Below are 14,653 nucleotides of genomic sequence, written 5' to 3'. Positions count from 1 at the left end.
AAAAATAAGTTTTTAGAATATTAAATCAAACTCAATCTCCAAATCAAAGTAAACTTAGTAACTACATTGGACAAGCTGAAGCCTTATGTTCTAGCATGACATTTAGACTATTTGTTTTGGGCCTACATATAATCCCATTTTATTTGCTAATATAAAACAAAACAAAAAAAATTACAGAACTTAGCTTTCCAAAATATAACTCATCCTGTTACGTTTTATATATATCCGCTCGTTTCAAAGGTAAAAAAAACACGCCCCTTCAACGCGGCGAACATAGTTAGATTTGAAATGGCATTTACGTCAATAGAAAGAACGTCAAGCCCTTTCTCGCAGCAGGCGAGCCCAAATTTTAACCCAAGTAAATCGAGACGGTGGTTAAAATCCAACCCCAGCAAAGCGGAAACAATTCACCTTCTTGTTTATCCTCCTCTCTCTCTCTCTCTCTCCAACTGACGTTTCTCCTGTATCTTAAATGCAAGGAAGAAGGAGCGGAAGAATTCGAACCCAAGACCAAAAGGTGATTTTTCCAACAAGATAGAGAGCTCGGTATCTTCCCCGATTCCTCCGGAGAACCCTTCGAAATCTCGTCGACCAGCTTCTCTTCTCCCTCCTCTGTTCTCAGGCCGCGGTGATCGCCGCGCTATCAGGTACGTGCTCTTCGAACGAGCCTCTACTGCTTTTCTTCGACTCCTGTGATGGATTCCATGGCTTCTTCTTGCTGTTTTTGCCCTCCTTTTTTTTCTAGATTCGTAAATATGCCGCCATTTCCTGATTGGATGTTGGGTGGTGTCCGATTTGCTTCCCTGTGTGCAAAGGCTTTTCTGGAAGCCGATCGGTTATGGAAATCTGGGGGATTATGCTGTGATTTCGTTCGTTTGTTTCTCTATTTCTGGGACCGTTTGAAGCTTTTTCCTTTATTTTTTTTCATTTTCTGGTATTATATAGGACGAATTCGTCGAACTGTTTTGGAAAACATGATGATTTTTTATTTCTGTTTCTGGAAAATCTGGGCCTTTTTGTTTCTCTATATATAGGAAGAGTAGGGTTGATCCGACTATGAAAAAAAGGGTTCCTTCGGCGTTTTTGGGACAACTCGCAATCGGAAAAGATAAATTACCTATAGTTCGTAAGATCTTTATTTTTATTGTTCTTTCTCGAAGTAAATTTCCTGTGATTCCTATTTTCAGCACGGATTTTTTTAGTTCCTACAGAATACAAAACTGACTGCAAAGATGATGTCAGCGTAAGTCCTCCATATCAGATAAAAGAGAGAGAAAAAAAAGCTGAAAAAAACAATATTTTGCATTTTCCTCTCCAGTTTCTACGTGGTGTCTGTGAGAAATCTTGGGGTTTTGGTCATGGATATTGGCTGGTTTAGGCCCCATGACTTTTAGGATTGTACAGGTATGCGTTGTGTTGATCCTATAGGTGTTTGGTTTCGTAGCTGAACTTTTCCTTCAAGTTTGCTGTAGCAGTAAATGCGTGTCTTGCTGTCACTGATGGCTTCTATGCGTGTGCCTTGATTTGGAGAGGAGGTAATGTGATAGAGGATTATAGCTTAACTGATCTAGAAGAGGGAAGTCACAATACATAAGAGAGAAGGGTCTACTATGTAGCTATGAGTTTATCAAGAGTTGGAGGGGGCTAGGGACTCTTGTGGCTGGTGTAATCATACAAGAGGAAGAAGGAAAGGATTGGGTTTGGGAGGGGGTGAGGTTGGTTGGGGTGGTAGCCTGGTAGGTTTGTATTCGGTCTTGAGATCAGTAGTAGTTACTTTATCCAAACAGGTCATGTGTATGGATGCAGGATCTCCTGCATCTGCCTTTTTCTTATGTCAGTCATTAATGACCCATGCCCATATATAATTTAAATATTGCCTTTAGAAGAAAAAGATGATTGATCACCTTATCTTCGCATGCTACCAATAGTTCTTCATTCAGAAGCTCATGGCTCTTAAACTATGAAGGCTTTTGTTCGATATATGATGGAGATGTAAGCAGTAAGTTTCTGTTGCTTTTATGAAATAATTTAAATACCATATATGTTTAAATGTTCTAAGATAAGATTTTTCTAAAAAAATCAAAACATAGAATTTTGTCCTAGAGTAATGCTATAGGCTGCCCGTTTTGTGCATACGTAGTTCACTATGCCATGTGGCATGAGGTGATTAGTGTAACGTGTTGGAATTAGTGCATTACATAGGGGTGATTGAATGCTGAGTTGCCAAGTAGATATATTCACGGGCCATGTTGAGCCGGGCTGCGCCCAAAGGGTAACCCAATTTAGTTAGGCCTAAGCTTGGCTTGGCCGTACCCTGGGACCTATTTTCCAGGCCCAAGCCTAGCCCTTTCTCATGCTTCGGGCTTTGATTTGAGCCTTATGCTTGAACCCCTTTTTTTATTTTTTTAAAAATAATAGAATACTTAAAAATACTTTAAAAAATGCTAAAGAATGCTTAGAAGTGCTTAAAAATGCTAAATATGAATTTAGCATTTTTTGTGATATTGTTTTGTGAATACATGTGTGGAGCAAGTGATCTCAAAGAATATTTAATAGTAAACATGGGACCTTAGATCCAAAATCAAGGGTTTGAGGGCTCAATATCGAATACAAAAAGGAACAGGAGATAAAAATGTCATACCTGCATTGCATTTGATTATGTTCTACAAATTTGCACTTTCATGGAATTTTAGTATGTGCTGTGTATGCATGCCTTGGGCAGGGTAGGATAAGACCGATTAAATTTTAGAAGATTTCAGCATCTTCTTGTAATCTTTGAATGTCCTGATAAAGTTTTGACCTCTTGTGATATACCCACAGTTCGCCTGCAATCCCTGGTTTTAGATGTTCATCATGGCCTATATAAAACCAGATATATAAGAATAGAACCAAAGTAACTCCATGATAGAAAATTGCATATCACTATAAACCAAATGGCCATGGTAGTGGATGTACCATTAGCACCCCTCCTTGGAGTAGAACAAGACCCTGGATGAGTGCCTCAACAATGTCTAGGTCCACGCTTCCAAGATCACACGCTTCCATATGCATTTCTTATAAATTTGAATTCCAATAAGGTGATCCACCTCATAGTACATAAACCCACTTGTTCCGTCAACAGAAAACCCACATGAATCAATAGAAACAAATCAGAGCCAACCAAATAAGATCAAGTTACCAGAATAAAAAAAAAACAATAATACAACCAAATTAACCCTCCCCCCTCGGGGGGGGATTAGGATATTTATTTTTGCCAATACGCCTAAGGGTAAAAAAAACAATAATACAACCAAATTAACCCTCCCCCCTCGGGGGGGATTAGGATATTTATTTTTGCCAATACGCCTAAGGGTCAGGGGGCTCCACCCCCCTGTTCAAAATGCACCTGCTGAGGTGAATGCTGGTGTGGCTGAAGCTGCAAAGAATGCTCCAGTTTTTTTTCATGCTAATGACCCAACCAATCCATAAGCTTTTAAGTATAGATCCACACGTAATTCGGGAATACCTGAGGTGTGAACTGAAGGGAGAGGGGCGGCTCAAAGAGGAGGATAAGATGAAGAAGAGGAGGAGAAGAGGTCAGTTGACATTGATGGCGACATAGATCCAGGCTGAAGACCATTGAGTGACTTTTCCAGGCTGCGTGGTGGGGGCAGCAACTGCACTGCCATTGGCCTGGTAGGAGATGGGGGTCTGCTGATATTGATGACGGTGTAGAGGAGGAGGTGGGAGTGGTTGCCGATATTGCCTGTCCACTGTAAATTGCATTTGTTAAAAAGCAAGAAGTTTCTGATTGCTGATATGTGTCCCCCAAATCAGGATGCCAACTATTTAATCCCTTAAATTTTGGGGGTCTAGTGATGACAGTTGATGCCAACTTGTACCTATTTGGCAGCATTTTACAAGGGCAGCAGCACCTGATTTTTATGTAACCTGTTTCCTATCCATGCCTTCTTATATTTAGCACACATTACTTCATAAAAGCAACTAAATTAGCTGGAGAGCTGTTTGCAGCAATTCTCTTAATAAGATCAGATCAGAGTAATGGGTGACTGCGATGGGTCAATAATTTTTCACTGCTCGATTCAATTATCTATTACATATTTTTGTTTCTCTTTGTTTTACTACTATTGAGGACTTCAATGCCTGCTAATTCAATTGATTTTAACAATGGAGATTGGATGGTTTCAGAGTCCATCAACAAATAGTGGTGAATAGGTTATTTTATGTCTCAATCTCATAGACAGGCTGATATGGGACTTTTGCATCATGTTTAATAGCCTTTTAGGTTTAACTTTTAATCCCAATATAAATTTGCTGTGCATCTAAACTACCATCTTATACTTGAATTTCCAACTATATGAATGAACCAGTGCAACTGGGCTAAATCATCTTCAACTTGAATTTCAGCCGTACATATATCACCAAATTAAAGTTTTTTTTTTTATTTTCAAGGTAAAATTTAGATAAATAGCTTGTTCCCTCCCCCCAAAATAAATAGATGAATAAAAGAAAAGAAAGAAAGTCCGTGAGACAGTCCTGGCTCTGAATACCTCAAATTTTATCTGAGAAAGGTTAGACCAGGTTATACGTGTAATTTACAACAGTGGTGTGTGTTTTTGGGTCCAGATTGCCTATTGCCCTCAGCAGTCCACTTGGAACACAGGGGCTCCATTTTCATCCATTCAGGTACATTTTGGGGTACAGTCGGTATTTTCCATTTAAGAATTTAACCAAACAGACACTGATAGCAATGCGTATGCTGTACTATTTATAGCACAGTCTTGACCTTGTGGGACTTTCTTCTCTTGAACACATAATGAAATCTTGGATGCAGACTGGTGTGCCATAGTTAAATATTTGATGATGTATAAATTTTTGTACAATTTGTTCTCTACATATGAAAGCCCTGATCATTTTTATTTTGCATTGTTCACATTCTGTGTGATTGAACATTGTTTAGTTATTAATATGATTGGTTCACAGCAATTACATAAATATCAGTAACTGCATGTCAGCATGTGAACAGATTGCTAGTTAAACATTCATTGACATATGTACTATGATATTGATGTGGATGCTATAAGTTGACTCTATACTAGACTCTATCTTATGTCATGCCGATGTAATTCTTGGATAGGTTTATAAGCTTGAGGTTGGATGTCTCAAATTTTTAATTGCAAAAAAAGGTTGATTATTAGTTTTCTCATATATCTGTTATTTCTGCTTTCAGAGGTGAGAAAATTCACGAATAGGGAGGAAATTGAGTTATTTTCTCTGCATATATAAGCTTCAGGACTTGACATCCAAATTCCTTTTTTTTTCTGAATAGGAAGCTTACTTCTACGGCTTGTTATTGAGAACCTCAAACTTTTGGGCGATGATGGTTTCAAAATCATGTGCAAACCTTTTTGATATGGGATCTAATGATGCTTTTGACTTCAATCAGGCTATCAAATCACTTCCTAGAGTGATGACTGCTCCTGGTATTATTACGGATATAGATGGGGTTACAAGCAGTGATGAGGATTCTAATACTTCAACGACTTGGGATCGGAAAATTATAGTAGCGAATTTTCTTCCACTTCATACTTCAAAGGATCAAACCAATGGAAAATGGTGTTTCGCATGGGATGAGGACTCACTTCTGCTGCAACTAAAAGATGGCTTTTCTGCTGATACTGAAGTTCTCTACATAGGTAGTTTAAAGGTTGATGTAGATGCTAGCGAGCAAGAAGAGGTTGCCCAAAAGCTCCTTGAGGACTACAGGTGCATACCCACTTTCCTCTCTCCAGACCTCCAAAAGAAGTTCTATCATGGCTTCTGTAAACAGCAACTATGGCCTCTTTTCCATTACATGCTTCCCATCTGCCTTGACAAGGGTGACCTTTTCGACCGTTCTCTGTTTCAGGCTTATGTTTCTGCCAATAAAATATTTGCAGACAAGGTTGTGGAGGTTATCAATTCAGATGAGGACTATGTATGGGTTCATGACTATCACCTTATGCTTCTCCCCACTTTCTTAAGGAGACGGCTGAACCGAGTGAGGCTTGGTTTCTTTCTCCACAGCCCATTTCCCTCCTCAGAGATCTACAGGACACTGCCAGTTAGAGATGAAATCCTCAGGGCATTGCTTAATGCTGATCTTATTGGTTTTCAGACATTTGATTATGCTCGGCATTTCCTTTCTTGCTGTAGCAGGATGTTAGGCCTGAACTATGAATCTAAGCGTGGTTATATTGGATTGGAATACTTTGGTCGTACAGTTAACGTCAAGATTCTCTCAGTGGGTGTTCACATAGGTCGGCTCCAATCGTTGTTGAATTTTCCTGATACATTTACCAAGGTTCAAGAGATTGAGCAGAGATTCAAGGGAAAAAAATTGTTATTAGGTGTAGATGACATGGATATCTTTAAAGGCATCAGTCTGAAATTGCTAGGATTGGAGCTTTTACTGGAGAGGCATCCCAAACTAAGAGGAGAGATAGTCCTTGTACAAATTGTCAATCCGGCAAGAAGCATGGGAAAAGATGTGAACGAAGCAAGAGAGGAAGCAATATCTATAGCTAAAAGGGTCAACCTATGCTATGGTGCTCCTGGCTACGAACCGGTGCTCCTTATTGACAGCCCTATACCTTTTTATGAAAAAATTGCTTTCTATGTGGCAGCAGAATGTTGCATTGTAAATGCTGTTAGAGATGGCATGAACTTAGTCCCGTATGAGTACATAGTCTGCAGACAGGGGACTGAGGAGATGGATAAATGTAGGGGTGTTGGTTTGGAGTTACCTCACACGAGCACGCTTATTGTTTCTGAGTTCGTTGGTTGCTCTCCTTCTCTTAGTGGGGCTTTCAGGGTCAACCCTTGGAGTGTTGAGGATGTGGCTGATGCTTTATATCAAGCAACTGACTTGTCAGTATCTGAGAAGCAGTTGCGCCATGAAAAACATTACCGTTATGTCAGCTCCCATCATGTTGCTTATTGGGCCCGCAGCTTTGCCCAGGATCTGGAGAGAGCATGTAAAGATCACTACAACCGAAGGTGCTGGGCCATTGGATTTGGCTTAGGTTTCAGAGTTGTTGCCCTTTCTCCTAGTTTCAGAAAGTTGTCCTTTAATCACATTATTTCTTCATACAAGAAAACCCATGGGAGAGCAATATTTTTGGATTATGATGGTACCCTTGTGCCAGAAGCATCTATTGATAACACTCCAAGTGCAGATATCATATCTATGCTGAACAACTTGTGCAGCGATCCAAAAAATACTGTGTTTATTGTCAGTGGAAGAGGACAGACTTCTCTCGATGAATGGTTTGCATCTTGTGATGACCTTGGTATTGCTGCTGAACATGGCTATTTCATTAGGTATGTCAATTAAACCTCTTATTTTTTCTGGCCGACCATTTTATGATATCATCTGAGCTGCTACATGAGCTGTTATGTACCTTTTTTCCTTCTATAGATGGATGAAAGCCACTGATTGGGAATCTAGTTCAAATGTTGTCGACTCTGACTGGAAGAAGATTGCAGAACCTGTTATGAGATTATATACTGAGACAACGGATGGTTCCTATATAGAACCAAAGGAGAGCGCATTGGTATGGCACCATCAGTATGCAGATCCTGACTTTGGTTCTTGCCAAGCGAAGGAACTACTGGACCATCTTGAGAATGTGCTAGCAAATGAGCCAGTGGTTGTCAAAAGAGGTCAGCATATTGTGGAAGTTAAACCGCAGGTAGATATTTTCTGCTTTAGAACCTTTACCATGTTTTTCGTTTCCTGATCTTGTCTATTGCTGTTTGCTGCTGGTAAGAATTAATGAGACATGATTACATGCAGGGAGTTAGCAAAGGGGTGGTTGTGGAGAAGCTCATCAGAACATTGGTCAATAGTGGGAAGCCACCAGATTTTGTGATGTGTATTGGGGATGATCGATCTGATGAGGACATGTTTGAAAGCATCAATAGTGCATCTTCTAGTAATCTGTTTCCTGCAGTTCCAGAAGTGTTTGCATGCACGGTTGGACAAAAGCCGAGCAAGGCCAAGTATTATCTCGAAGATACTGGTGAAGTGATAAGATTACTGCAGGGCATTGCTGCCATTTCAACGAAACAAAATAAGATCACCCACAATCAAGTTTCCTTTGTGAGGCCACATGAAGCGGATGATTAAGCTCATTTCTCCTTTAGCTACTGGTGACAGCCTGTACATTCTGATGGTCTACATCTTCTGAAATTCATATATCTTAGCATATTCTAATGTTTGGAGTTGATATTCAGGATACTGACTCTGATACTTTCGTCCTTACCTGTCATCACATTCATATGCATATGCTTTTGAACAGCAGAGGTAATGACTGACTTGGATATGATTGAAGGTGCCGACATTGTAGGCAGTTTTGAAAGTGCAAGGAATCTTTGAGGTATTCTTTTGTGACATTGCTCGAAGTTTCCTGTTAATTTGTATAGGCACTGGCATATATAACCAATTAGCCAAACGTTTGAATGAATACAGTTCTAACTTCAGAGCTTTTGTTGACTTGCTTGAATTTGTTTTTTTGATGCAATGTGTATATATTTTTTTTAAAAAAAGTATTCTCATTGTGTTTTCATCCTCTGGTGCTCGACCTTTTTAATCTGAAGATCTAAAAATCCTGCAACATTTTGGATTGTTGAGAACGGATGATGCTCGTGTTGTCATTCTGTGTGATGGTGCAGATTGTCCGGATCGTAGTTGCCGTGGCCCTAGTGTCTTGTGAGATGGAAGTAGATTTGTTGCAAGAAAAATGGTACAGCTTATCTTTGTAAGGACACACTCGACTTCAATAAAAATGGTGCATACAAGCTGGATATGTAGTGCAACAGAATTTCTCTCTCTCAGTGCAGCGGGGTGTTAAAAGAGGTGTGATCTCTGGTTTTAACTGGAGGGGTGACAGTGGGTCAGGTTCACCATTTCCTAATCCAAGTTCAGTAATGGTCAACCCGAAACCATTTGTTTCGGGTGGGTTCAGGTTTTGCCATGCTGTTTGCTGGAAGTAAAATGAATGGCTTCACACTGATTTTAGAATGTTAGTCTCCAGCGTAATGTTAAAAGTCTGCACACCTGGCCCTTGAGCAAGTCATTCTTCGTGCTTTGTATAGCATCAGTCCTTGAATCTTCTTTGCCAGGCTGTGAATGGGTCCTTTCTTATTGACGAATACAGGATGTTGCTATGTCTCTGTGCTTTTGATTTTGTATACCTTTGGTTTTTCAGACAACCATTCTTGGATTTTTAATGCCATTACTTGCTATCTGTGAAAAAAAAAATTTTTTTCAGGGCTGATGCTTCAGCCCTAATGCCGATTTGGGCGCTGCTATTTGTTCTTCTTGCAGCTTAGAATGTCCACGCTGGGTCCATCGCCATCTCTCTTCTCCCCACAATAATGGAGGTCAACCTTAGCGTCCTGCAGGGTCTGCATGGCAATATGACTCGGCCCCCACCCCGCTCTTTACTGTAATACAAGAGGTAATGCCTGGTGGACCATTGGGTCTGGCTGGCCGGTTGTAACCTTTGTGCCTCCTTCCACTGCTTCCATGTGGTAGTGAGGATTTATAGGCTCTGTAGCATCATTGGGTTGGGGTTGTATTTTTGGTGCAGAAGAATAATTGATCTTTTTTTGCGATGTCGTTCATTGGTCGTGCCTTACAGCTCTCACAATATTTCGAACTCTTTATTCATCAATCTGCATAGATCTCGAAGCGATGTTTGTATGATTGGTAGATTCGTGTGAAAGAAGACGAATCGGTTTTTCGTGCGGAAGATACAACCCTAATTCACCATCATTAAGGTCTCCTATTGGTTTCTCTTTAATTTGTTCTCTTCTCTCTATTCAGTAGGTTGTTGGCATAGAAACCATTTGGCATTGAAGCTTGATCAAGGGTATGGCGAGCTAATTTATTCAGCGGTCGGTCAGTCTTATTTCTTCAGTCGTTTTTGGTTCCGGTTGGTTAAGGTCCGGGAGATATTCTTTTGTCTCACAACAAACAGCATCCCATCCGTGATGCTCAAAAGAAGTATTTTCTTAACTTCTAAGGCAAGCAAAAAAAAACTTCTCAGAAAAAATAAGTATTTGATAATAATATCTGAAAAAGTGCTTTTACAAAAAAAGAAGAAGATAATAATAGTATTAGAAGAATTTAGAAAACCTACTTCTTGACTTTTTTTTGAGAATTTATTTTGAGAATACTTTTGTGAGGAGAATTTATTAAAAAGGAGAAGCAATACCCAATGATCCCTAAAAGTATTATTCAAAATTATTATAAGGAACTCCAGAAAATTGAATATTTGTGATTCAGAGAATCATCTGTCTCTCTATATAACATGATGGATGTTGCTACATTTAGTCTAGATACTAGATGATTTTTAACTTCTATGGTAAAGTAAAAATTGCTGCTTAGAAAATGCTTTTACAACAAAAATAAGTATTTGAAAAAAATGCTTTTACAAAAATAAGTTAAATTAGTATTTTTAGAAGAAACTAGAAAACTACTTGCCATCTTCTCCTTTTGAGAAGAATTTATTTTTGAGAATGCATTTTTGAGGAGAATTTATTAACAAAAAGAAGCAGTGCCAAACAATCCCTAAAGTATCATGCAAAATCTTTTACGGAGCTCCAAAAAATGAGATATTTGTGATGTAAAGAATCATCTGTCCCTCTATATAACATATAACAGCTACATCTAATCTAGATACCAGAAAATTTTATCGGCTGATAGGTCTTTTGGTAGAGTGGACAATGAAATGTATGACAGAAAAATTGGGGGATCCAGTAAGAACTAATCTTCTTGTTTTAAAATAATAAAATTTACTTGAAACATAATTTTATCCTAGAAAATAGAGATTGAAGGCTTTTCATATCTCGCTCAAGGGTGATTTTTTGACGGTTGTTAGGTTACTAGTTGATCTACTGGCTTATCCTTAGCGGCTAGATCTCATCCTCTGAGGCAAGATTCTTGAAAAATGACAATTATTCTACTAGCTTTTAAGATGATGCATATGCATCAGGACGTTAACAATTATTTCCAGCCATGCATGCACGTGTGCACTAGGAAGCGAACAAAATAATCTGAATTTAGAAAGTGGATCTGGATTCGGGTTCTGATCTAATTAATTACAACTCCAGTAACCAAGCCTGTTTCTATTTGTATATGCTTCTCAATGGGGCTGGTTAAGAGAGGAATGCGTCAAGTTGGTTTCACGTAGTTGTAGCTACTAAAAAAGCTTGTCAACCTAAATCCAACTTGTTTATTGAATAAGTAAAAACTAAATGCAACATATATATTAAACAATTAAAATGATCGGGCATATATAGCTCATTTAGTAAGTAGACGACATCTGACCCAGTCTATGATTTATAAATCAAAGTACGTAAAACACATTTTAAATTGATCAATGTATTGAATAGATTTTCATCAAATCAAGTTGGATCAAAACTCTGATTTATTTAGGACCCATTTAGATGCTAGCAGATCTTATCGATTGATAAAATTCTAAGCGGCTCTATGTTTTTTTTTTATTTCAAGGGAGGGGAGGGGAACCTGAAACAAATTAAAAAGATTACCATCTCACAAATGAAGGACCACAGAGACATGAGCCTCTAAAATGGTCCTTGTCCTCATATAACACTTATTTTCAAGAGGTGAAGTAAATCTCTTAATCAATAGATTTGTCAATTCCACTTGTACACCACACAAATCCGAGTATGTCAAACTTGGAACTGCTTATTTCAAATTGTTATGGGTTGGATTGGCGAATTAGATAATGGATTACCACCCTTGGCTTTGTTTGCATCATACTTGGATTAGAATCATCTAGATGATCCCAAGATCTGCAACGGTTCTTTTGCAGATGTCTGAATGGTTGTCTTTTCCTGTTTTCCAATACCAAAAGTAGCCGCTTATGTAGCATATCACTTCAATAGTACCTTGGAAGCTAAAAATGAAGAATTGCTCCAGTACTCTGAGATATTTTATTTTTTAATTTTATTGGATGCATCCGTACTCATCGGATATATGATCTTCTGCTCTAAACGCACGTAAATAAAAAAAAAAACCACCAAAGGTGGCGGTGTCGGTGTCCATATGGCGAGTCCATTCAACATTAGCCGCTTGTGTATATGAGTGCCACTTGAACCCGACACAATCAATGCAAAAGAGATCCAAACCTATTCAAAAAAAGGCGTGCCTGTCGATCTCAAGGACCCCTCCTATAATTCCAAGAATCTCATGATTAAGTTCTAGATTAATTGAACAACTGATACTCCAGCAGAAGCTTGGTCCGGCTTCCTTCCTTTTTCTTTTTTTTTTTCTTTCTTCTCTCCTGTATTTGAGAGGCTGCAGACATGTAAAGTAAACAACTTCTTCCACCAATTCCCGGCAGACCGGTTAGCAAGGTTCGATGGGACATAAATGAAGATAAGATCGACCCAATTCAACTCAAATTGAGATATTCTTAGCACAATTTAGCGCTAATTAATCCAGGCAAAGTATAGCCAACGTATAATGAGCTGAACACTGCCTCAGCCATGTCCCTTTGCCTACCAACCTTTTAGGTTTTTTGTGAAGCAGGCGGGAAAAAAATCTATTTGTGGCATCCAAGTTAACTTTGTTCTAACTTATTTGAGTTATTGTAATTCGATTCGGACTCTAATTCAAGATAAGCCTCTGAAATTAGATTCTACATAACCATATAGATATGTTATAAAAATACTTCACTAATTTGGTTTCCAACTAATTCAAGAGTGCTTGTAAGGGTTTTCCCATCAGAAATACCTGGAATTGGGTTTAGAAAATTAAGGTTCTAGTGTGGGCGGTGAGAAAGACAACCGAATCTTCTCGTGATTGTATTAGGCTGGTTTCAAGATCAAGGCATCGATAACTTCATCTTTATGTAAGCTTTATTTCTAGACATGGTTAACAAACTTAGCTTGCAGAAAAAAAAGGACACAGAGAGAGAGAGAGAGAGAAAGGGGAAGAGACAGCAGCAGCTTGCATTTTGTCGCAATGTGATAAAAAAGATGAAAAAGAAAGATTCACACTGTATATAGACATGACACAGAGTTCAGTTATGGGGGAAGAAAATAAATTATTAATAATGATACAGATCTAGCGAACCCCAGAAGAAATCCACACGGTATGAATCAATGTGAATCCAGTTCTATCGCAGTCGAAGGCCAGTTTTTGCCCCCCCTGCGAGAACTTGTCCCGGCGCTGGAAGAGTCAGTCTGCCGCGGCGGTAACCCGCGGCCCGACACCCCCCGGCACGCGCTGCCGCTGGACCTCTTAAAATAGCCGTACCGAGGCCTGGCCTGGCCGGGCCGCTAAAAGTAATGAGCCACTTGAAGCCGTAGCTACCTTCTACTGTATTTCTGTCATTCTAGGCTTGTTACATTTTATCAAGTGCGAATGTCGCCGAGTTCTACCATCCACACTGCACAAAGTGCAATGTACTGAAATGGGAAGCAGCATCTAATTCTACAGTGTTTGCCACTCTTAATCAAGCTAAATCTCGTTGGATGTAACCATGCAAAGGCTAGGTTAGTATGGCACCAAGTTGGGTTGCATCCTATAGGCTTTTTTTTTCGTTTTTTTTGTTTGAAAGATCTAAAGCTGTAGCAAATGTAAATTTGCTCTTGCAATAAACAAACAATCCATGAAGCATCATTTCATGTATCAAAAAAAATGCATCATTTCAAATAAATGAAGAAAATACTGAAAGAAATTTTCGCTTGATTTTTATTGTCATGAAAACGTTTCATATGTTTTAGATTTTATCGGACCATCATTTGGTTGGTCTATGAATATACGTACATACATACGTGTATTATCTGTTGACTATTTTTAAAATTACTCTTTTTATAGTGAATAATTTTTTACAAATTTTCATAATCTACGATGCATTAGGTTTGTTTACAAGTAGCTAACACTCTCTTGTACATCAATTGACAGAAAATATGCCAAAAAAATGAAAAAAAAGTAAATTACAAAAACTTCTCTAAGATCAGAAATAAATTATTTACCCCCAATAATATGAAAAATCTACACTAGCCTTTGTAGGTTTATTTTTATTCAATACTATCCCATAAATTAACAGAACATTAGTCAAACTGTTAACTTTTAATGGACCCAAATGTCACATAAAAAAAAAAATTGACCAAAATAAATTTACAAAACCTTCCAATGTTTATATTTATTACATTTACGCCCAATATTTTATAAAATCTACTATTACACCTAGCCAAATTGACAGCATTAGTGAAACCATTTATCTATTGTAAAATATCAAAAATACCTCTATAAGAAAATAAGGCTCCTCTTTACTTTTTTTTTTGATTTATCGATCTCTTTGAAGTCTTCCGCTTTTAAGAGTCTTCTTCTTTTCGAGATTAAATAGCTAAGGTTTTTTTCTCGCTTCGCCATTCCACTATAAGTGTTCCTTTCCAATGAGCGACCGACGACAAGCTTTCTTCCTAATCGGCATTAGGCAACGAGCATCCTTAATTCTTCACTAGCATTCGGCAACGAATATTCTTTCTGATCATTTTTGATTAATTTTGACTTTTTATATGAGATATGTGTAATAAATATAAACCTCAAGAAATTTTTGTAATTTACTCC

General features: G+C 38.4%; 1 protein-coding gene across 8 annotated transcripts; it reads left to right on the top strand.

Moving 5' to 3' along the window:
• Nucleotides 1-404: 404 nt before the first annotated feature.
• On the top strand, nt 405-9,660 carry TPS9 (trehalose-phosphatase/synthase 9). Of its 8 annotated transcripts, none has more exons than XR_603191.5 (5): nt 405-647; nt 5,330-7,362; nt 7,460-7,733; nt 7,838-8,420; nt 8,716-9,660. XR_603191.5 is itself a non-coding variant. In XM_088716140.1 (5 exons), exons 2-4 carry the CDS (start codon nt 5,471-5,473, stop codon nt 8,168-8,170), a joined length of 2,499 nt encoding a protein of 832 aa, XP_088572266.1. In that variant the 5' UTR covers nt 405-647; nt 5,447-5,470; the 3' UTR covers nt 8,171-8,193; nt 8,278-8,523. The 8 variants fall into 8 exon arrangements, 3 of the variants coding, with proteins under 3 accessions (XP_088572266.1, XP_088572264.1, XP_088572265.1); XR_015975368.1 differs by having other exon boundaries at nt 5,447-7,362; nt 8,716-9,212; XR_005512986.2 differs by having other exon boundaries at nt 8,641-9,212.
• Nucleotides 9,661-14,653: the final 4,993 nt, after the last annotated feature.

Source organism: Phoenix dactylifera, chromosome 2 (genome assembly GCF_051530095.1).
Source record: "Phoenix dactylifera cultivar Ajwa chromosome 2, Ajwa_hap1_PhDact_Kaust_v1.1, whole genome shotgun sequence".
NCBI classification, from domain to species: Eukaryota; Viridiplantae; Streptophyta; class Magnoliopsida; order Arecales; family Arecaceae; genus Phoenix; species Phoenix dactylifera.
Note: the sequence above shows the minus strand (reverse complement) of the source record. Positions and strands in the feature narration are given on the sequence as shown.

Coding starts and splice junctions, on each gene's coding strand:
- TPS9 (XM_088716139.1), top strand. CDS start 5,378: ATGATGGTTTCAAAATCATGTGCAAACCTTTTTGATATGGGATCTAAT. Junction 7,363..7,459: donor GAACATGGCTATTTCATTAG/GTATGTCAATTA, acceptor TTCCTTCTATAG/ATGGATGAAAGCCACTGATT. Junction 7,734..7,837: donor TTGTGGAAGTTAAACCGCAG/GTAGATATTTTC, acceptor GATTACATGCAG/GGAGTTAGCAAAGGGGTGGT.